The sequence below is a fragment of the Hibiscus syriacus genome, unplaced genomic scaffold (assembly GCF_006381635.1).
Source record: "Hibiscus syriacus cultivar Baekdansim isolate YM2019G1 unplaced genomic scaffold, ASM638163v2 tig00113722_pilon, whole genome shotgun sequence".
NCBI lineage: Eukaryota > Viridiplantae > Streptophyta > Magnoliopsida > Malvales > Malvaceae > Hibiscus > Hibiscus syriacus.
In genome coordinates this window covers 2,525,576-2,549,745 of record NW_024063469.1, presented here as the reverse complement: position 1 = coordinate 2,549,745, position 24,170 = coordinate 2,525,576, and the positions used below count along the sequence as shown (strand labels likewise).

General features: G+C 31.9%; 1 protein-coding gene across 2 annotated transcripts; it reads right to left on the bottom strand.

Moving 5' to 3' along the window:
- Positions 1–2,542: 2,542 nt before the first annotated feature.
- Positions 2,543–21,291, bottom strand: LOC120187088 (putative kinase-like protein TMKL1). Of its 2 annotated transcripts, XM_039190887.1 has the most exons (3): positions 20,603–21,291; positions 19,594–20,213; positions 2,543–2,553 (listed from the first exon to the last, which is right to left on the bottom strand). In XM_039190887.1, the coding sequence occupies exons 1-2, from the start codon at positions 21,105–21,107 to the stop codon at positions 19,621–19,623; spliced, it is 1,098 nt and encodes a 365-aa protein (XP_039046818.1). In that variant the 5' UTR covers positions 21,108–21,291; the 3' UTR covers positions 2,543–2,553; positions 19,594–19,620. The 2 variants fall into 2 exon arrangements, with proteins under 2 accessions (XP_039046818.1, XP_039046819.1); XM_039190888.1 differs by lacking the exon at positions 2,543–2,553 and having other exon boundaries at positions 19,257–20,213.
- Positions 21,292–24,170: the final 2,879 nt, after the last annotated feature.

Below are 24,170 nucleotides of genomic sequence, written 5' to 3'. Positions count from 1 at the left end.
CACTACGTACTACAGACTTATGGTGGATGCACTGCATAAAGAACAAAAAGAAAATCAATTTTCCACATATTGTCTTTAGCGCGCTTGTCGATATCATAAACATCATTCCCTCAAAGCATGTAGAAACCCTACCTTATGGTTGTCTACTAAGCAATTTGTTTATCAAACTTGGCCTAGATGTCTCCCTTGACAATCCTATCCCGCTCCAAAACCCAATCAATATCACATCCTTAAATAAATCGGATTGGAAATTGGATGAGAACACCGGACTATGGTCTTTTCGACCCGGTAAGCAAACCCCGGGAGCTAGTTCTTCACGAGCTGCTCCTAGTTCTTCTCGTGCTCCTCCTCCTCCTCCAGCTCCTGACGCTGATGATGATCCAGAGCTTCAAAGGCTTATGAGAGATATTGACGAGGAAGTACCAGCTCGGCAAGATGATCAAACGCCACCTTATTTCCGATCTTTTCTAGAGTCGTTTGATCTTCGTTTTGCCTCCATTGAGTCTACGATTTCTGAGTTTCAGAGTGAGATACGTGATCGTATGGATGCTCTGAATCTTGAAGTTCGAGCTCATTATCCTCCTCCTCCCGATCCTCTGATGGAGTAGACTTGCTTGTCATGTTTTCTTGTTTTTAAAACTTGGATTGATTTTGATTTTTTGTGCGTTGTTTGGTACTTTGAACTTGATTAGTTGTTGGATGTTTGTTTGAGGATGCTTAAACTTATTATATATATTTCGTTTGACATTTTAACGCTTTCTGTTTATTAATTTTGCATCATTAGAAATTTATGACCAAATTATGCCATTTCACATTTTATTATGAATATTGTTTATGAAAACTAATGGCTAATCTCTCTTTTGATTGTGATCTTAGCAGCTTATTATTAATAAATCAATTGGCTAACGTTTTATAGAGTCTTTTTGATTTAACAAAAAGGGGGAGAAAATTTAAGATGTGCTATAGTAAGGGGGAGTAAGTTTTTGATGTGCTATAGTAAGGGGGAGTAAGTTTTTCAAAATCGATTTCAAAAATAATTTCTTAAACAAATCTTAAAATTACTTAAATGTTTTGTTATATCAAAAAGGGGGAGATTGTTGAAAACATTTTTTGATATTTCGATATAACAAATTAAGTTAAATGAATTTTAAGATTTTACAAATGATTTTACAAATTTATATTCGATTCAATTAACCGAATATCAAATTATTACTCCAAGTTTTTCAAGATCAATTTTAATCCTTACTAAATGTGTAAAATTGTGATTTGTACTTAAACTATTTTTGAAACAATTTTCACAAAGTATTTTGAACCAAAAACAAGCCTTAAATCAATTATTCAAAGGCATGCACCGATGCATCAGTCCATGCATCGATGCATCGATGAATTAATTGAACATCGAATGCATTCCATGCACCGATGCACTCTCTATGCATCGATGCACTCTGAATATTTTCAAAACATCGAATGCATTTGATGCATCGATGCACAAGCCATGCATCGATGCACCAGGCTATTTTTCAAACATCGAATGCATTTCATGCATCGATGCACACTTGGTGCACCGATGCATCAAGTGTTCCAACGGTCAAAATATTTGAATTTTACACTGATGCATTGATGCATTCTCCATCATGCATCGATGCATGAGATGCTCCACCTAGAAAAATTAATTGCTTTCACACTTAAACGGCTCTATTGACTCCACTAATTATCACCAACGTTCAGAATTGATTCAAGGAGTGTTTAAACAAGTTTAGAAGCCATTGATCAACAACAAGAAACATCAAGCAACTAGAATCAAGAGAGAATCAAAGAGAAAGCATCAAACCTCAAGTTTGAGCATTTCAAGCCTATTTTTCATCCAATATTCATTTGCTTTCAAGAACACTTTTGTACTCAATTGTATTTATCTTTGAGTGTTCTTTTCTTTGTTCTAGAATTGTGCAAACATCTTACCTTGTGAGGTTTTCTTGTAAGTTTGCAAATTTGTAATCTTCTCTTTGGGAAAAAGAGTGTTCTCAAGAGTTGGGGTATACTCTTGAGGGATTTTGTAAGGTTATCTCTTTGGCCTCAAAAGAAATAACAAATTAGTGAATTTGTTGGAAAATCCTTAGTGTGGATAGCTAAGGTAGTGGACGTAGACTTTGTTTGAGAAAGTCAAACCACTGTAAATCGATGTGCAATTACTTTCAATTTTCTGCAAAAGCTTCCACGAAATTTTTAATTGCCAATTCACCCCCTCTTGGCCGATTCCGTCGATCGATTAACTCAACAATTTCCCTTAAAACAAAATTTTGTTTACCTTTAGACTGTTTCTCATGAAACAACAAATATCTTTGAGATCGTTTCTCTTGAAACGAATTCTGTCTCTTTTGAGATAACTTCTCTTGAAGCATCATCTGAATCATGTCATTCAAATCAGAGGCAAATCAAATTTACAGCATAGCTCAAGGAAAGAAGGGCTATCTATCAAAACTGACGAGTTCGATTCTATTCAGCTCAATGTCGCATCAACCTCATGGTGGATTCTAGAAACTACTTCCTAATACCCTGAGTTCGATTTCAACTTCGCGACGAAGGATTTCGCGCTCAGAATTTTCCAGTTTCGACTTAACCTCACGACGAGAGAGTCATTTCATAGTTCAAACCAGTCAAACATCGGATTTCAACTCTACGACAGATGATATTCGATGTGAACGAAAAGTGTGTGTTTTAATATTTGCCCTATCCCCGTTACACGACTATGGGCAAAGAGGGGCGGCTATAGACACACTTTTTATGACCAAAATAAACATATATTTATATATTATATATTATATATATATTATATAAATATTATCATTATTTTACTAAACTAATACATTTTACATTTGTCTCATTTCTGTATCAGGCCCAAAATTTCATTTGGCCCAGCAGGAGCACCCAAACCGGTCCAGCCTTAATCCAAATCAATTAGGGTTTTACAACCCTAACCCTATCACTCATTCCAGCTAGCATCGCAGCAGCCAAGGAGACTTTGCCTCACCTTCTTCTCTGATTTTTTGGCCGTACGACTCGTCTACAACAACCCCAAATCGACCAGCATCGTACGAGATATAACAACCAAAGCAAGAGGAGTAATCTCATTAGGACTCTATTTGTACTAAAAATAGTATACTATTTTTGTATAAATGTAACATGCCCTAGCACACAGATGGGGGATACCACGAAATACACACAAGTGTTACAAAAACACATAGATTACACACGATTACTATAGATAGAAATCACACACGAAATTTACAGAAAATCACTGAGAAATAAAGTAGAAAAATCATACGAATATCCGAGAAAACAAGAAGAAATTACAAGAAATCCACACGGGGAAATCGACAGGACGATCGGGAAAGGAATATAAAGAAAGGTAAAGTATTTACCATTTCGGTTGTAACCACTATCATTCTCCGTAAAATCATCGTCCTCTGTCGTTAAAGTTGACATCAACCACTGCAAAGCTTACTGTTCACCGATGGCAACACCACCAATTTTTTGGAATCTCTGATAGAAGGAAACAAAGTGAAAAGAATAGAGGAAGAGCTCAGCGGCGTAAAAAAGGAAAAGAAAAGAAAGGAGGTAACTGTCGAAATGAATTACACGCGTGAAAGCTAGGGATTTTGTTCCTTTGGGAAATTCTTGGGTTAATTATTGCATAGGTCATTAGAGACTAACATGTTTAAATATTTTATCCTTATATTTGTTTTCTTCCATATTGGTTATCATCTTTAATTTGTTGTTTAGTGCTTCGGGTTTAATACTCATTTGGTCATTTAAGTTTCTGCAGTTACTGTTTTGGGACTTTAAGTTTTTTTTCCATTTTAGTCCTTTTACCTTTTGTTTTTTCTATTTTAATCCTTTTTATTTATTTATTATATATATATATATTTTTAATTTTAATATTTTTCTATTTTCTTTTTGCATTATTTTGTATATATATAGTGTGTGTGTTTTTACACTCTTTTATTTTCTTAAAGAATGAACATTTTTTCTCTTAATACTTTTATAGTTATTTTCTCAATTTATTTATTTATTTTTTCTTTCTTTCTTCGATTTATTTAATTTTTTAATCTAACTTTTTTTTTTACCTTTTAGGGGCTTTTCAATCAAAGGTAAGTAATTCGAGATGAATTTTTAAATTTAAATTTAAATTTTCGCAATTAAAGATAACCGATGAATTATTGGTACCGAAATGGCGGTTCAAGGGTGCTAATCCTTCCTTGACCGTAACCGACTCCCGAACCCGACATGTTTCTGGTAAAATGCAGATAAGGTAAGATGGTGTTCGACCCACCTAAATTCGTTTTAAAATGGTCGGTGGCGACTCCAATTCATTTAATCCAAGTCGAAGCCCAATTTCGGGCCCAACCGAAAGACGGTTCCGACACGACCGAATCGCAATACTTTCTTCCAAGGAGATACTTTTAAGAAAACTTTTTCTCCAACTTCAACTTCAATTTCTTTTCTTTTGAGATCAGAATAGGACTTTTGTCGATCAAATGCCACTTTGAGATTATGTTGAATTTCCCGAACTTTCTCTTCCACATCTTGAATCAAATTCGGACCAAGAACACTTCGATCTTTGAGTTCATACCAGTTTAACGGTGTACGGCATCTTCTTCCATATAAAGCCTCATAGGGTGCCATTTTGATACTAGACTGGTAACTATTGTTATAGGCAAATTCGACAAGTGGCAAATATATTTCCCACGATCCCTTGAATTCAATTACACAAGCTCTCAACATATCTTCTAGGATTTAGATCGTTCGCTCAGATTGTCCATCAGTCTGAGGATGAAATGTTGTGCTAAAGTTCAGTCGTGTGCCTAATCCTCCATGCAAGGTTTTCAAAAATCTTGAGGTAAAGCAAGGGTCTCGGTCAGAAACTATAGAAACAGGTACCTCATGCAATCGTATAATCTCCCTGATATACAACTCAACATATTTATCCATAGAAAAATTATCTCTTACCGAAATAAAATGGGATGACTTAGTCAATCTATCTACAATCACCTAGATTGAATCTCTTTTATTCAGAGTTAAAGGTAGCCCTGTTACAAAATCCATTGTTACATTCTCCCATTTCCACTGAGGAATCGACATTGGTTGTAATAGTCCCGACGGAACCTGATGCTCAGCCTTGACTTGCTGACAAGTCAAACACTTAGATACGAATTATGTAATGTTTTTCTTCATTCTAGACCATCAATATCGACTCTTTAGGTCCATATACATTTTGTTTCCTCCAAGGTACATCGTTAATGGACTACAGTGAGCTTCCGTTAATAGATCAGTCTTTAACTCATCATCATCTGGAGTCACTAGCCTCCCTTGATAATATAGGTTCCCATCACCTTTCATCTCATAATCTGTACACTATCTATTCCTTATTTGCTGTAGCTTCTTTGAACACTTTTCATCACTAGCTTGCAATTCTTTAATTCGATCTAGCCATGATGGCTTGAGAGTCAATTTGGCTCAGATAGCACCATCTTCACTTAATGATAGTCTAGCATCCATAGCTCGTAAGGCTGCAAACATCTTTCGGCTTAAGGCATCCGCTACCACATTTGCTTTTCCCGGATGAAATTCAATCACAACATCATAATCCTTGAGAAATTCCACCTATCTTCTCTGTCTTAAATTTAACTCTTTCTGAGTCATTAAGTACATTAAACTCTTGTGATCTGTATATAAATAGCATTTTTCACCATACAAGTAGTGATGCCAACTTTTGAGAGCAAACATTACAGCAGCCATTTCCAAATCATGTGTAGGATAATTCTTTTCATGCGGCTTTAATTACCTCGAAGCATAGGCCACCACCTTGCCTTCTTGCATTAGCACGCATCCCAAGCTATTATGGGACACATCACTATACACCACAAAATTCTTACCTGATTCAGGTTGAACTAATACAGGAGCTTCTGTCAAAATTCTCTTTAACTTTTCAAAACTTTCCTAACATTCCGGAGTCCAAGCAAATTTAACCTCTTTCTTCAATAACTTGGTTAGGGGTAATGCTATTATCGAAAAGTTTTTAATGAATATTCAGTAATAACCAGCTAACCCCCCAGAAAACTCCTTACTTTTTACACATTCTTTGGAACTTCCCACTCTAAGATGGCTTTAATCTTTTGAGGATCCACTCGAATTCCTTCTGCAGAAATCACATGTCCAAGGAACATCACTTCATTCAACCAGAATTCATATTTAGAGAGCTTAGCATAAAGCTTCTTTTCTCGTAAAATTTGTAACACCTTTGTCAAGTGTGAACTATGTTCTTCTTTAGACTTTGAATACACTAGAATATCGTCAATGAATACCACCATGAACTGATCCAAATAGGGTTGGAATATTCTATTCATGAGATCCATGAAAGCAGCCGATGCATTCGTAACTCCAAATGGCATCATGATAAACTCATAGTGACCATATCTCGTTCTAAATGTCATCTTTGGAATATCCTTGTCTTGAATCTTTAATTGATGATAACCAGAACATAAATCAATTTTTGAGAACACTGAAGCTCTCTTTAACTGATCAAACAGATCGTCAATTCGGGGGAGGGGATACTTATTCTTGATGATCACTTTATTGAGCTGTCTAAAATCAATGCAAAGACACATAGATCCATCATTCTTTTTTATAAACAAAACCGGAGCTCCCCATGGTGAGTCACTTGGTCTAATAAACTCTTTGTCCAATAATTCTTGTAATTGGATCTTTAATTCTTGTAATTCTTTTGGAGTCATTCTGTATGGGGCCATAGCAATATGTGCAGTTTCTGGCATTACTTCAATCTGAAACTCTACCTCTCTATCTAGAGGCAAACCCGGTAACTCTGTAGGAAATACGTCAGAAAACTCTTTGACTATAGGAATTTTTTCAATCCCCTTCTCTTTAGCTCTAACATCTAGCACACTAGCAATAAACCCTTGACATCCCTGTAACAATAACTTCTTTGCCGACATCACTGATATTATATTAGCCAATGGGTTCCATCCTTCACTAAATACAATGACTTTTATACCTTCTGGACTCCTCAACGTTACTCTTTTCAATCTACAATTCACATTCCCATAATAACGAAATAACCAATCCATTCCCAGAATCACTTCAAACTCATCAAAATGTAGTTCCATTAAATTAGCAGGAAATTTAATTCCCTGAATCCTTATGGGACATCCCTTACAGACCTTATTTACCCGAGTATTGTACCCTAAAGGGTTAGTTACTATTACTTAATTACTCGTAGCTTCTAATGGGATTCTCAATTCCATCACTAATTTACTGGTAATATAAGAATAATTAGAACCCGGATCAATCAACACCAATACTAATTTATCATACATCTGGAAAGTACCTGCAATAATATCGGGATCATCACGGTCTTCACTTGTTTTTAAATTGTATACCCGTGCAGTAGAGCGAATTTCAGGTTGTGCAGAGGATTCAGATTGATTTCTCCCTCTCCCTCTTCCTCGTCCTCGCTGTGAGGCAGAAACATTTCTTTCAGATGGTGCATACTCACCAACCATTAATGGACAATCTCGAATAAAGTGTTTGGAATCTCCACATCGAAAACAGACTCCAGAAGCCATTCGACATGTTCCAAAATGATTTTTCCCACAGTGCTGACATTGTCATGCTTAACCTTGAGTGGCTCTCCCAATACCGGATCCCACAGATTGCGTTTGTTAAGCTCTCATCTGACTTGCTCCTCTAGCTGAAGATGCAATTGATTCTGATCTAGCTTGAGGTCGAAATCTTGAATCCCTTTCTCTTTTTAGTGGTGTTGTGCTTGAAGAAGCACCAGTCCTCTCAGATGTCTGAACTTTTGAGTCCCCAAATCTCTCATTTTGAGCTCTTTCAAGAGCTTTAGCACGATTAATCACCTCCTGGAATGAGGTCAGGTTCAATACTATCAGTATCTTTTTCAATCTAGGGCTGAAGCCCTCCACAAACCATTCACAAGCATCTTTCTCTGTAGTCACAAGCTCTAAAGCAAACCGACTCAACTTATTAAATTCACATTCATATTCGTATAAGGAGCGATTCATCTACTTCAAATTCATAAACTCCTGCTTCATTTGTCTAATGAATTGATCTCCAATATATTTGTGCTTAAACTCTTCCAAGAACAGAGACCAAGTTACTTGATCACTTGACATCCTTATGGTGACATTCGTCCACCATATTCTAGCTTGCCCTCTAAGTAAAGACATAGTTCCATCCAACTTCTCCATGTCAGAACAGTGGAGACCATCTAACATAATTTCAAATCATTTAACCAAAGATCCGCTGCAACCGGACCTTCCTCAGCTTCTCCTTTAAATTCGGGAGCTCCTAATCCTCTCAACTCCTTTAATATATTTACCCTAGGAGTTAATGGAGTAGGAGGTTAGAAACACATCAATAATGCATCTAACGTTCTAAATAACACATCTTGATCATCTACAGGCACTTCAGAAGGTGTCTGTTCATCACCTTGCCTGGCCAGGGCAGGTGAATTACTGCTTTCAGCGGGCCAATCATCTCCCGCTTCGCTTCTAGAACTATCATGTCCAGACATCTATTAAAACACAACCATATCATTCTATTATCAATGCAATATATTTATTATTCTATCAGATCAGAAGTTTTTACTATTTTGTTGGCATGTATACATTATACGACACTCTAAACTCTAATTTATGCCTAGAATCGACTAAACCTTAGCTCTGATGCCATTAAATGTGACACCCCCAACCCGTACCTGACCCGAATACGAGTCTGAGAGGTTACATTGCCTTTTTAAAACACTTTTCCTTACAAAATAAGAAAACATTTGAACTTATTTTAAGAAAATACGATAATAAACTATTGAATTATATTTGTTATAAAATTTTGAGGTGAAAATGTATTTGTGAACAATAAAATACGTGTAAACAGTAACCTGCTACAATACCGTAAACAGTAACTTGCTACAGTACCGATTACACAAATTTTTCCATATTGCAAATAGGGAACCGATTCCCCTGCTATAGTACTGTTACAGTACTTCCGTAAAACGTACATAAAACTAGTAAAAAATTAACCATTCATTACTATACATTTACATTTACATAAATACGTTTAAAACATTAGAAAAGTCGATTAGAGCGTTCGTACTAACAACTTATTACATTTCCTAGATGTTAACATATTATACATAATCAAAATACATATTTTATCAATTACTTCTGATCTGATCTTCTAGCAGTGTTGTTGTTTTTACCACTTCTATTTTTGCTAATCTTGGTTCTTGGTACCTACGTATAAATCACTTACACGCTAAGTCATAGACTTAGTGAGACATAATAATAATAACAATGAAATATAATAATGATGCCATAATACGATGAAATGTAATGAAAACCTCTATGCAATCCATGTAAGCTGCATAACAATGTACCTTACTAATATTCTTCTCAATTTAATCATCATTAATTCATATAATAAGTTCAGTAGGTTCAATAGATTCAATAGCCCATGATACAATACTGAGAACCCGAGGTATGTGAGTACTGTGAGGTTGTGCACTATGTTGTCACCACGGCTTATATAAATTTGCACCGAAGTACCACGTAGAATTTTTCCCAAAGGACCGCGTAGAAATGCACCGAAGTGCCACGTAGAATTGGACCGTAGTGCCATATAATATGTCCCTAAGGACCACATAGAAATTCCTTAAGAATCATATACATATACCAAGGATCAAGTAGGTGTCTCAAAAGACCTCATACATATTCCAAAGAATGCATATATTTTCTGAAGGGCCACATAGACCCTCTATTCTTGGCATGCTAACTATACCTATAGTTCTTATCTACATAACATGAGCTTTTACATTTCACGTAGTTTATATCGCGTAGACATGTAAATTCTTACCTTTATCACATAGCTCGTCTCATCTTTTCATGTAATCATATAACTCCATGTTGCATAACTTGTCTCACATTTTCATGTAATACATAAATCAGGTAGAACAATGCATATAACACACTTAACATATGATCATAGTCATGTACACATAGAAGTCATATTAGTCACATATTAGTATTCATGTATCAAGATATAAAATCTAGACTTATCACAAGTCTAGAACTGAATGTATTTCTATAATCATGCTATGCATATGCACTCACCTATATCTTTTTGCTTTTTCCTCGATCGATCTTACTTGTCCCTTGTTCCGGAACTCGTTTAGGCTCGATATCTATATAAACATAATTTCCGAGAAAATTATCAAAAGCCTAAACCTTGCAATTAACCTCTAACAGCTTAAACAAATTTAAGGAATTAATATTTCAGTTTTCCTTTAGGGGGAATCGGTTCCCTACTGTGGGGGTATCGGTTCCCCTATTACGTTCTGGAAATTTTCTCCCAAAAATTCATCAACTCATCACTGAATTTCCTCATACAAATCTCCTTTCAACTACAACCATTTTAACTAACTTCTATCATTCACACACCTTATTATCTCCAATACTTCATTCAAATCCTTAAAGCTAAGAATCATACCAAATTTTTCAACATGTTTCAAATCCAATTCTAACACTCCATATTTCTTAATTAACCTCTTGACAAGTCAAAAATCTTATTCAAACTTCAAAAACTCATTCATATCAAAATTTCATCTAAAAACCCATTCTTCAAATCCATCTCTAAAACACTTATCTTGTTGTTTTAATGTTATATAAGCTTTCCTTTAGCTTATATAACATCCAAACTTTCATTACTAAACCAAAAATTAAAGAAACAACCAAAAATTCAGATTCTTACCTTGAGCTTAGGTTTCACGTTTGAGGAAGAAAAAGATAGAGATGAGAAATGTCTCTGGAAACTTTTGTTTCCAAAACACATGCTCCACATGGTTATAAACTCACCCCAGATTATTATTTTATTTTATCCTTTGATCAATGACCTTTGTGCCCCCTTTCATTCTCCTTCACTTATTAATTCATCCTACATAATATATTTCAATTAATTCCTTCACTTTTCAATTTATTTAGTTTGGTCATTGAATTAAAAAAATATCTTACACTTAAATCACTAACCCGGTATTGAGGATGTTACATGAAGTTTTCTCCAACTTCTCCCACTATACAAGAATTGAACATATGGATTTCTAATGTGTTTGGGAGCTTGGAAAGGTTTAAAATACTTCCTAAAACTGTAATCCTTAAAAAATGGGTTGGATAACTAATGTTCTCTTAAACATCCATAAAACCTATATTTGGTTACCATAACCAAAACTTATAAATGAAGGCTTTAAATAAAGCTTGAAAAGAGGAGATTAAGTTTATTACCTTGATATTGTTGGGTAAGGCTTAAAAGGTCTCAAAGTTTCGACCTTTCTTAGGTATCTTGGTGAGGAAGAAGAAGGAGAAGAAAGAAATAAACAAAGGAGTGTGGGAAAAGGTTGTGGGGGAGGGGAGTTGAATGGTCTATTTTGGTGCTTCCTCTGTCAATTACATCACCACAAATTAAGAGATTTCAAATTTTGATTCAAATAAGGGGTTATTCACACTTTTAGTCATTCCTCTTTTGTCCTAAGATTAAAAATGGCCCTTTTATACCTTATTGGGCCTTTCTAAGCTCAAACCCAAGCTTTATTAGATCAAGTTTCCTTATATGACTGATGGGTTTATCTAAAATACTCTTGTGTTAACCCAAAACTACTAACCCCGAGATTTAGGGTGTTACATTGGCAGTCTTATATATATTAGATAAGATGTTTAATTATTTAATTATGCGTGAATAATTATAAAATTAAAATGTTTATTGTTTATTGTGCGTAAATAATTATATATATAATATAGTATAGGTAGAGATGGGCACGGAGCTAAATCCGATAGGTTTTGACCTGACTTGATCGAGTCGATTTTTTTTTAAAAAAAAATCAAGTTCGAGTCTAGTCTATTTTTTTAGAAAATATGTTCGGGTCAGGTCATGTTCGGGTTTAGGGTGAAAAATATCCAAACCTGACCCAACCATACCCAAAAAATTACTTTATATATTTAGGGATAATTATAATAATAATCCTCAAGATATTATTTTTTCAATTATATCCTATTTTTATTGAAAAAATAATATTTTTATAAATATATTTATTTCGGGTTGGGTCAAGTTCAGGTTTTATCTCAAAAACTCAGGTTGGGTCGAATTTTGAGAGAAGGTTTATATCTCGGGTCGGGTTAACTGAAAACTCGACCCATCCCTATCCCTCCTAAGTATAGGTATAAAAGATGATACATAATATTATAAAATATAAAATTTAAATCTTAAATTTTGGTCAAATTTAATTTTACATTCGAATATGAATATTCAGATATTAAAAAATAGATATCTAATTTTTTCAACTTAGATACATGTAATAATTTTGGCGATTTACAATTTTAAATATCCATAATTTTTTCAGGTATTACCCGACCTGTTATGAACCTGACATGTTATGAACCTGACCTATAATTAACTCAACTTGTAAATGATCCGACTTATTATTGAAATGATTTGATATTTACCTAACTTATAAATTATAAATGATAAAATTGTAAAATTTTGACAAAGTTATGAGATTTTAATTTTATAATAAACTATAACAATTAATATGATTATTTTTTAAAAATTAAAACAAATTATTAGTTATGATAATTAAATTAATAAATTTATTTTCTATATTAATTATAATCCTTATATTATAAAATTTAATTATAATCATTAAATTCATTTCATTAAATAATTTATTTATTGAACATGATTTTATTAAGATTATATAAAATTAATTTAAATATTTATAGTTGAAAATCTTAAAAGCCCACTTGTAGTCCACTTTGCTTTTGATTTTTAAAAAGTTAAAAATTTTCCCTCTTGTTTCATCACATTGCCTTAGTTTTGGAAAAGATTAAGGGTGTGTTTGGTTGGGGGATATGAGATTCCTATGGGAATGGAATCCATATTCCTCACATTCCCCCGTTTGGTTGGCCGGGAATGCCATTCCCAGTAATCTTACATTACCAATAGTGGATTTTTGGGGTATATTACCGGGAATGTCATTACCTCCATTTCCTTAGGTATTGTTGGATTACCGGCGTTTTAGACTAAAAATACCTTTATTTTTTTTCAAAAATATCCTTATTCTGTCATTGAATAATAAAAATTCTATTAAGGTTAAATTACAAATTTATCCTTAAACTATTTTAGATTTACAAAAAAAATATCTATAATTAAAATTTTATATGAAGTTCAGGGCTTAAAATAAAATTTTACCCTTTCATTAAACCTTTTTATATTTTCAATTTTGTAAAAAAAAATATAAATTTTATGAATTTAAATTTTTTTAAATAAAATATATAAATATTTTCTAACTTGTTAAAAAACAAATATATAATAAGGACAATTTGGTCAAATATATATTCTAATAATCTTTTATTCCTTTAACCAAACACTGTAATCTTACATTCTTGCTAAACCAACCAAACACAAAATACAACATTCCTAGTAATCCTATTCCCTGATAATCTTTTATTCCCACTGGTAATCTTACATTATGTAAACCAAACGCACCCTAAGGGAGGTCAGATCCTTAGATTTATGGTGTTGATAGATTTAAGGATTTGCCAAGTTGGCAATCCATGTGAATCAAAGCTAATTACATGAACCTGAATTGAAGTTTTTTAATAATTATAATTTTTATTAATTTTTCTTTTATTTAAAAAAATTATGATATATAAAAATACATTTATATACATATAAGTATGTATATATATGCATCATACATATGTACATGCATGCATATATATATTTATATGTATGCTTATATATACACTTATGTTCGTACATCATACATATGTAACATACATAATTGATCATACATAAATACATATATGCTTAATTACTTATATATATATCATATCATATCATTCATCATACATATATATTTATATTATAGTTGTTTTTAATTTGATAATCGAATGTTGTTTAATTTATTTAAATTATAGTTTGTAATTTCATGTTTAATTAATTTAATCCTTAAAATTATCTTATAATATCCAAAACCTTATAAACTTTTGTTCCTTGACTTTTGAAATGAATACAATTCAATTCATTTTTATATTAATTTCAGCTTCATATTTTACAATTATTTCGATTTGATCCCTATGTATTGTTTAATTTATTTAAATCTTAACTTATAATTTCATATTTGTTCAATTTAGTGCTTAAACTTATATTTGTATATGAAATTGAGTCATACTTATTTATATTTTTATAATTTACTTACATAATAAACTTCATTTCAAACTCTATAAATTATATAATAATCTCCAAACCCTATAAACTTTTGTTCACCAACTTTTTAAATGGATTCAAGTTAGTTCATTTTTATATTAATTTCAACTTAACATTTTATAATCATTTCAATTTGATCCCTCATCATGCGTGTTGTTTAATTTATTTAAATAACAATTTGTAATTTCATGTTTGTTCAATTTAGTCCTTAAAATTAGATTTTTATTAAAATTGACCCTTAATTATTTATATTTTTTGTAATTTATTCGAAATCGTATACAATTACAAATTACAAATCGTTGTTCATGAAAGATGAAAAATAATTAACCCAAAAATGACCAGACCTGAAGTTAATCCGTACCCGATAAGATACGACCTGAATTTTTTCTGTCAATTATGTGACCCGATTTGAACGAGATCCGACCTAAAGTCCATACGAACATGAGTTAACCTAGCATTTAACAGATTCAGACCTGAATCGTTTCGATATGAACTGGCATCGATCCGAATTGAAATTAACCCGTCCAAACATGAATTGAATCTAATGTCAAATCAACCTGAAAATGACCCAAACTGATTTGACTTTGATTTAATCTGATTTGAGTCGAACTATACAATTAACCTGACACGACCTGTATCTGATTTGACCTGACCTGATAGGATCCGAGTGAAACCTGAATGATTACCTAAACATCCATAGTTTTCAACAGAGAGTATTGTAGTAATGATAAATGATAAAGTTTTGCTCAAAACAATTTTCCATCTCACATTTAACTCTTAACAATCCTCAATGACACAGAAAAACAGAGCAACCGACAAATCTATTAGTTTGGCATATAGAATTGAACAATACAAAGCAAACTGAACAAATCTGACTCAAATGTTTTCTGAATAAAAGTACAAGGAGATCTAATCAGAAACAAAAATGAGGTTAATCTTAATATCTAAACTTTGATCTCACTTACAATTCATCAAAAAAAAATCAAAACAAATACAAATGGAAAAGAAAAAAAAATGCATTTCCAAATGTCACTCCTGTACTTCCACGCATTTTATAACCAGACAGAGCAAATGAAATTGGAAAGAAGGAAAGGAAAGAAAAATTAAAAGGCTTAATTAGAAAATAAGTGTCCAAACTATATCGTTTTTCTTAAATAGATGTCCAAACTTTTTTTCAATTCATCTAGGTGCCTAATGTTTGACATTACCACTTTAAGTGCCTCAACCGTAATATCTGTTAAGTGACATGTGTCACGTTTTGGTAATTTTAAGAATTTTATTTTTTAAAAATTAAAAAAAATTATTATATTTTAAAAACAACCTTAATTTCTCTTAAACCATAGAAAACCCCCAATCCTTAAAAATCCTAAATCCCTAACCCTAACACATCGACATCATCCTTGCTGACCATGACCATTGTTGTCAACATTGTCCTTGTCATCTTCCTAGTTAGATGTCATCATTCTTGTCGTCGATTAGTTGTCGGAATTGTGTGGGGTCATAATTTTCAACATTGGAGTTCGTCGGGGTATACACGTCAATTAACTCTTATTCTGGTGGCTTTTCATGGGGTTATTGATCGTCGAATGGAGGTGAGGTCAGTGGAGGTTCATTGACGACAAAGGGTGACAGTCAGTGTGAGTTTAGGGGTTGAAATTATGGTTTTAAAAGTTTTGGGTCTTTTTGAAAATTTTAGAGTTTTTAAAAATATAATAGTATTTAAATTTTTTTAATTTTAAATAAGTTTTTTAAAATTATTAGAACGTGACATGTGTCCTTTAATGGTAGAATTTAACGGTCATAACGATCAAGACACCTAAAATGGTAACATGTAGGCACCTAGATGAATCGGGAAAAAAAGTTTGGACACCTGTTTGGGGAAAACAATATTTTTGAGAACTTATTTTCTAATCAAGCCAATTAAAAATAATATACATTAAGGGAGCATTTGGTTCGCGAAAAAAAAATCATTATCGGAAGGCATAATTTTTTCCGAAATTATATGTCAATATTTGATTCATGAAAAAAATAATTATTAGGTAATAATTTATTACTAATAGTAGCAATTTTTTGTTAAAATGATGAGAATGTTTTATATCCAAATTCTTAGGTGCACAATTTTTGTCACTTTGGATGAAAATACCTTCAAATAATAAATTCTTTTCACATGGATCTTTCTCAATCCTAATTCTTTGTGTTTTACTCAAACTTATAAACATAATAATAATTTTATGCAAAGAGTTTAATTAATAAAATATTAATAAATTTGAGTAGCTAAAAATATTTTATATTTTAATATTTTTCGATGAATAGTAAAATTGTTATATTTTAACATTTAGTATAGTAATAATTTTTAATTTTAAAATGTGAAAATGATATTAGTATAAAAGTGTAATTATTTAAAATAATATTAAACTTTGATTTATTAAAAAAATGAATCTTATACATTGAAAAATAATATCTTTGTCTACTTGAGACCATAATATTATTTTTTTCATATTAAATTATATTTTATATAAATAAATATGATAATTATGAAAATTATTTAAAAATATAAATTTGATATATTAATTATTTATATTAAATATATATTTCCTCAAAAGTTAGATAATATAACAATTAAAATATTTCTATAGATTTTTCATTCAAATATTTATAATTTAATATCAAAGTTTTATTTGTTAAAAAACATATATCATAGGGATAAATTAGTAAAATTTGCATCCAAGTAATTTTATATTCCTCTAACCAAACATTATAATCTTATGTTCCTCCTAAACAAACCAAATAATGTAATACATCATTCCTAAGGTAATACAACATTTCAGTAATCTTATTTCCAAATGTAATATTATATTTCGTAAACCAAACAACCCCTAAAGAAAGTGTGTCACGACTGACAAGGCAGTAATCTACAACAACCACAATGTAACTAGTATTTAGTGAAAAACAACGACGACTTGTGTGTTTTTTGTTACCCTCCCGGTTCTAGAGCTTTGTCCTGATTAATTCGGACCAATCTGTGTCACACATCTAGTTTTGATGAGTGAGTCTCTTAGTAAAAATTTCCTGCATATATAAAAATTCAAAATCAAGACCTACTTAAACAATAACAAGCTACTTACCATTTAAATCAACATCGTCAATAAAGACATATGCGTTTATAAGCCTAAGTGAACTTCATTTTTATGCTATTTTATGTAATAAAAAAATTAGGGTAAACTACATATTTAGTGCATAAATTATCAGTTGTGGTTCATTTTAATATCTAAACTTTTAATTTTTTTCAAAATCATACCTAAGATTTAGTTTTCATTTTAGTACCCGCTGTTAAAAACTTAACACGTTTAGTACCTGAACTATCAGTTTTAGCCCGTTTTAATACATAAATATTCAGTTTTTCAAAAATTAACGTTAATTTTGATCGAGTACTAAAATGAAAAAAAAAACTAAAGTTTTTAATGATATGTACTAAAATGAAACAAAAACTAAATTCTAGATATAATTTAGAAGAATGAAAGTTAAAGTATTAAAAAGATCAAAATTAATAGTTTAGATACTAAATATGTAAACTATTGATTTTTTCTTTTAAATTTAAAATGAATGAAATTCAATGAAGACAAATCCAAACTTCGTTTGCTTTCCATCCGAGAAAGAGGTGAAGTTTGAAGTAGACGTCCCCCTTTTCGCTAGTCTTTCAGCAAACCAACACAAACATCACCAACAGAATCTGTTAAACTCTCCTAACAATTGATAAAATAATTATTTTAACTTTTACTTTTTATTTTATTTTAACCTTTTTTATTTTATAAGATGTATAAATAAGTTAAGATATTATTGTAATATCTTGAGGTTTTAAGTTCGAGTATTATATATATTGGAGTATAAATATTTATTGTTAAATAATTAAATTTTTTTGAACAAATACTACATTATATTTGTTATTGACGTGATAAATTATGTATATTTAAAATGATGTTGTGATATATATTACATCTTCATTTATATACACATAACAAATGACATGTCATCAATTTAAACACATAGCATGTGCTACTTTATCATTTTAGACAAAAAAAAATTACCACATCAATATGTTAACTTTAGTTAAATAATTATTTTGATCTAGTTAGAGATCATTTTACTTTAAAATAAAATATTATAAAATTAAAATATTTAAAAAGAAAATAAAAATAATTATTTTATCAAATATTAAAAATATTTTTTGATAATATATCTTTTTATCCTCGTAATAATATTATTATTAACATTATTATTTTATAATAAAATGATCATTTAAGTGAACATCATTTACTTAAGGGTAAAGTATAAATGATCCTCGACTATTGAGTATTAATTTATTAAGTTAATCGACTATTAAAAGTCACAAAATGATTCTCTAATTATAGAATGTTACTTTATTGAGTCCTTCAACTATTAAAAGTTATAAAATGATTACTCGATTATTCATTATGTTCCAAACTTGTCATTTTCCGCTAAAAAGTGGACGATATTCTGACCTGAATGTTAATCTTTTGATAGTAATATGATAAAAACTTAATCTCAAAATCTTAGATGATTATCATATTTTAGTTGTTATGTTAATCTGTTGCAATGGTACTCAAAGGATATCAATTAGCAAGCTTTAGATGGAAAATGAAAAAAATGTGGGTCTTCCCATTAAAATACTAATATATATATATATACTTTAATGATTTGTTATTTAGTTTCTTACATGTTAAGATATATCATTCTCACCTGTCATTTAAAAGACTGGAACACTACAACGCACACAAATATTCAACACAGATTTGATTGAATGTAATAAATTGACCTATAAAGCTAGTTGAATATACAATTAAGGATTTGCCAAGATTTTGAGTTCATTGGGAGCATGTCTCTTTTTCTTTCTTTTTTTTACAGGGAAAATATAGTCAACTATAACAATGACAATGGTGTTGCTGTTCAAGAAAGCAAAGAATGAACGAGCCACCAAACAATCACAAATTCTAGGAATATGGTTGGAAACTAACCCGCACAGAATGACCAGAAATCACCTATGGTAGCTGATAGGCATGCCCTAGCTTTATTCTGGCGCGCTCGGTCTTAGCAGCACGTCGACCGGCTGAAAAATCTTTCGCATTTCGTCTCCTTTGTGCCTTGTAAATGAACCGGGTTGGATGATAAGGAAATTCGGTTTTCCAACAATCCTCCTTGGATGCTTGAAAGATCACCATTATTGACTCATGCTTCTACAAAATGCACTGGTTCCTACTTCCCGATTTCTTCGAGCTTCACGAGTACTTGTCTGATATTCGGTCTAAGAGAAGGCGAAGGAGAACAACAAGCCAAGGCAAGCTGAAAGAACTTAAGAATGGATTCTTCAGTAACTGGATTTCCCTTATCAGAGTTGTCCCTTAGAAGAAAATCCGGATGATACAGATCACTGATTCTATGATCAAGAACAGCATTCCTCATGAAGTTTGGCAGATAGAAATCCTCATCAGGTGTCGGCTTCTCATTTATCGGTTCCTTACCCGAAAGTAGTTCGAGAAAGATCACACCAAGACTGCACACATCAGTCTCCTTACTTGCATCCCTCATTTTGATTAGCTCAGGAGCTTTATACCCCTCAGCTGCTGAAGCTTCAAGTATTTCTTGACCAGCAGCAGGGTTCAAGAGCAAGTATATACCGAAATCCGAAATATACGGCTCGTAATTTCGATCCAAAAGAACGTTTTTCGACTTAAGATTTCCATGGACTATTGGCTTCTGCAATCCAGTATGTAGATGATCTAATCCTCTGGCCATACCAATGGAAATCTTGTAAATTACTGCCCAGCTATGAGACTCCACACTCCCATCTGCTCAAATGAAATAGTCCATTCAAAGTCATCAGACATAAACAAGATTCTAACTTTTAACTGCATATTCATATGAGAAATTAAAGAGAAAAGGATGTGATTTTGGGTGTTAAAACATTATCAGATAAGATTTGCAAGAAGAAAACACAGACATAAAACTCAAACCAGTATTCTCATTGAATAAATTATAGAAACGGGAGAGAAAAGGACAGAGGTAGGTGCCGACAGATCAAATTATGCAGCAAAGGGAGAAATTTTGACACACAAAACAAAGATAACCCACAATCAATAAATGTTTGACCTTTTCTTTGCATAAAAAAATCTGGGAAATGAAGCTGAATGACAAACTTATGGACAAAAATATAAAAATTTTCATAACAATATCATACCTCTGATTAACTGAGACAAATTGCCATGCCAGTAGAAAGGATGAACAAGAAGCTTCTCTCCTCGAGGGCCAGCATAAAATCCCAGAAGAGGAACCAAATTGGGATGTCTGATGCACCCCAGCAGCTGAACCACCTCGGAAAATTCTCCGCCTCTCAAGGCACACACCGGCCTAAAAAATCGAAGCAATCGGACCAAGCTGCTCCTCTGCAACAAGGCCTTATACAAGGTGCCGTAGTTGGATTTCCCGATCACTTCACCGGGAGCGTCGAGAATGTCGCCGATTGTGAGGTCTTCTCCGCCGCTGAAAGTGATCATATCCTCCATTTCTGACTCACCTTCGTCTTCACCATCACCATCACGTTTCTGCTGCTCATTGTTTTCTACGTCATCAAGCTGGTCGTTTCTCGCCGCCCTCTTCCGACAGAAGAAGATGACGAGCAGGAGAATGAACAAGAAAGCTAATGATGATAATAAAAGGAGTTTTAACATGTGGGTGTTTTTCATTTCTCGAAAACTGTCGATTCGACAAAGAAAGATTGCAGCTTGTAAGAGAATGAAGATCGGGGTGATGTAGTGTTTCAGATATTGAGAATAGAAAGGCGGGAGGGGATGTTGGAACCCAACAGATTCTAGCCAACTACTGAATTTTTAGGACAAAAATTTTAAGTTGTAAGGGTGTACTCGGATCTGCCATGTGAAAGCTTTTCTATCTTGTTTGACTCATTTTCCTAGTTAAACTGGCTCAACTGCCTCATTTGTCTTCCTTGCTCCTCGGTATTTTTAATTGGATAAGCTATCAATCTAATCACTAAATTATAGAATGGATTAAAATTAAGCTATTAATATTTTATTTTGATATTAATTAAGTCACTAATTTTTAATTTTTAAATAATTATTATTAGTTAAATTTGGTCACTCACTTTTAATCGAGATAAGCTAGATAACAATAGTTTTAGTCTACTATAATTACATTTACACTTTGAACCAATTTAATTAATTGAGAGAAACTATAAAAATAAATAATTTAAATTTTAAGATAAGTATTTAATCATTCTATTTACATCTTTCACTATTCAAATTTACGTAAAAATATATCATCGATTATAGACGAATTTTGTTAAATATTATAGACATTGACATAATTTATTAAACATTTCTAAATTTAATATTAAAATTTCAAATTTTTGTAGTGATTGTCTGTAACTTTACCCTCTATTTCCGGCCTACAGAACTGAAAAGCAGCAGAAATGACTAGGATTGTAAATGTTAAAGGGAAAATAAAAGGTTTTAAGTTGGCGGACTATACCTTACCGACGTGGCGCACCTTTAAATGTTTCCTACTTTTATTTTATTTTCATTTAAAGGGTAAATCATCACTGAAAATTAATCTTTCCGTTGAAATTTCCCATTAAATTTAATACAAATAGCATTTTTAGTCATCCAGTCATTAAATATTTAACGGTGTTAAAACGACCGTTTTAGAAAAATAATTTTTTTTACCAAAACGACATCGTTTTTCATCTATATAACATCTCATTTATAACGCCAGTCGAGTGACAAAAAATGTTAATTGTGTTAAATTCAATGAGGAAATTGAACGGATTTAAAGTACAGTGATTGAAATAGGAGAGAGAGTAAAATCCAACGATGATCGGTGTAATATACCCTTATTTTAAAACTCGAACATTTTTTCCCTTTTTTTAAACGTTTTTCATTTGTATAAGATAAAAACATGAAAAACAAGGCCTCTTGTTTAGTTTTTTCAAATACCTAATTCATTATGCATAAATTTTGGGGAAACAATAAGGAGAATAAATGTGTTGAATGTCAAATTTATGGATTCTGTATATTTGTTTTTCTGTTTTTTTTTTTTTTGTGCAAAAATCAGTGCTGGAATGATTTTATTCCATTGGTGGCCCATTTGCATCATGGGATGCAAAGCCATTGATATCTGTACTGTGGACTTGGCCACAATTAAAGTTGTTGTAGATTAGTTGCGACGTTAATTCAATTCAGTTGAAGTGATTATTTAATTTAATGAAAAAATAAGTTTATTTAAATCTAATTATAAAATTGGAAAAATAATATTTTAATCCTACAGAAACCACGTCAATAACAAAAAAAATAAAAATAAAAATGAATGCATTGCATAAAGTAAAAGTAAATACACATAAAGCAAAATAACGATAGTTAGGAAAGTGGTTGTGGATTATAATTTCAGAAAAGTGACGTATGGGTCCAACCTCCATTACGATCCTACCTGTCCTTCCCCCCAAAGATTTAATCCGATTTTATTTATTTATTTGGATAAGTTTTAATCCGATTTTAATTTTATCAAGATCTGATCAAAATTCCTGACAAAAAATTGAAAAAGGAACACGTGCACGTAAAAGCAATACTAAGACGATGGAGAAGTGGTGATGTATTGTGGAAAGATCACAAATCAGAATGTAAGTTAACGGCGTAGATTGATGAGTTGTTTTGGGACCCACGGGAAGCATTGCTGACTTTGTTATCAGTTCGGTACCATCCTTTCGATTCCATGAATCCTAAGTTTTTAATTATCTTTTTGTTTGATCGATTAATTTATCTCGTATAATGATTTTATTTTATTTGGATTGATTTTGGTGAAGTGGATATGATTAAAAATAATAAAAAAGCACATGGGAATGTGATAATGGGACATCATAATTCTATGTTTCAACGACGTGTAAAAGGAAACGAAGAGAATAATCCAGTGAAATCCAACTCATTATTCTCTGTCTGATCAACAGCACATGAACTCCTCACTTTTTCAACTTCAGGTGTCTGAAAATGAAGCACACGGCACATGCACGTCGTAAATCTTGGGAAATCTAATTAGATTTAAAGATTCGATTTTGAGAAACGCTACTTGTAACATAGAAGAGAAGTATATCACACTAGTTTAACCGATTTAGATTTTAATCTAATAGTAAAGGAAGAGACACGCGGAACAGCCTTGTTAGGTGATCCATTAAACATCAGATCGTTTTCACGGGAAAGCTGTAAGGTCACTGTCTTCATAGAAACTATAAAGTGATTCGAATGAAAATGAAGATAATTTTTTTAGCACAATATTGGTTCAACGTTTTATCAGAAACCGTGTTATTTTCTTTACCGGAAACAATAATGGAAAGAAACAAATGAGAAAGCTATCTTTCAACACCATCAGTCCATCATTTTTATTTGTTAATTAAAAATAGTCTTATATATTAAAAAGTCCCTTCAACCATATTAACTTTTTTAAATAAGCCCCTCATCTTTAATGCATAATCATAGCAACTTATTATTTCAAGCATCACGAGATTCGGGGAAAAAAATATGGGATTTGATTGATGAACTATTTATTAGCAAAAAGAAGGTTTAGAGAAAGTAGTTGCAAAGATTAAGGAAAATTAAGAAAATATGTGTCGCAACCGCTTTTCGGGTGGGCCAAGAATTTGGCTTCAACTTAGAATAAAATATTGGAGTCACCACCGATCATTTATTTTTCGTAAAAAATTTGGTTGATCGGATACCATCTTATCTGATCTGCGTTTTACCATA

Coding starts and splice junctions, on each gene's coding strand:
- LOC120187088 (XM_039190887.1), bottom strand. CDS start 21,107: ATGAAAAACACCCACATGTTAAAACTCCTTTTATTATCATCATTAGCT. Junction 20,214..20,602: donor TTTGTCTCAGTTAATCAGAG/GTATGATATTGT, acceptor TCATTTGAGCAG/ATGGGAGTGTGGAGTCTCAT.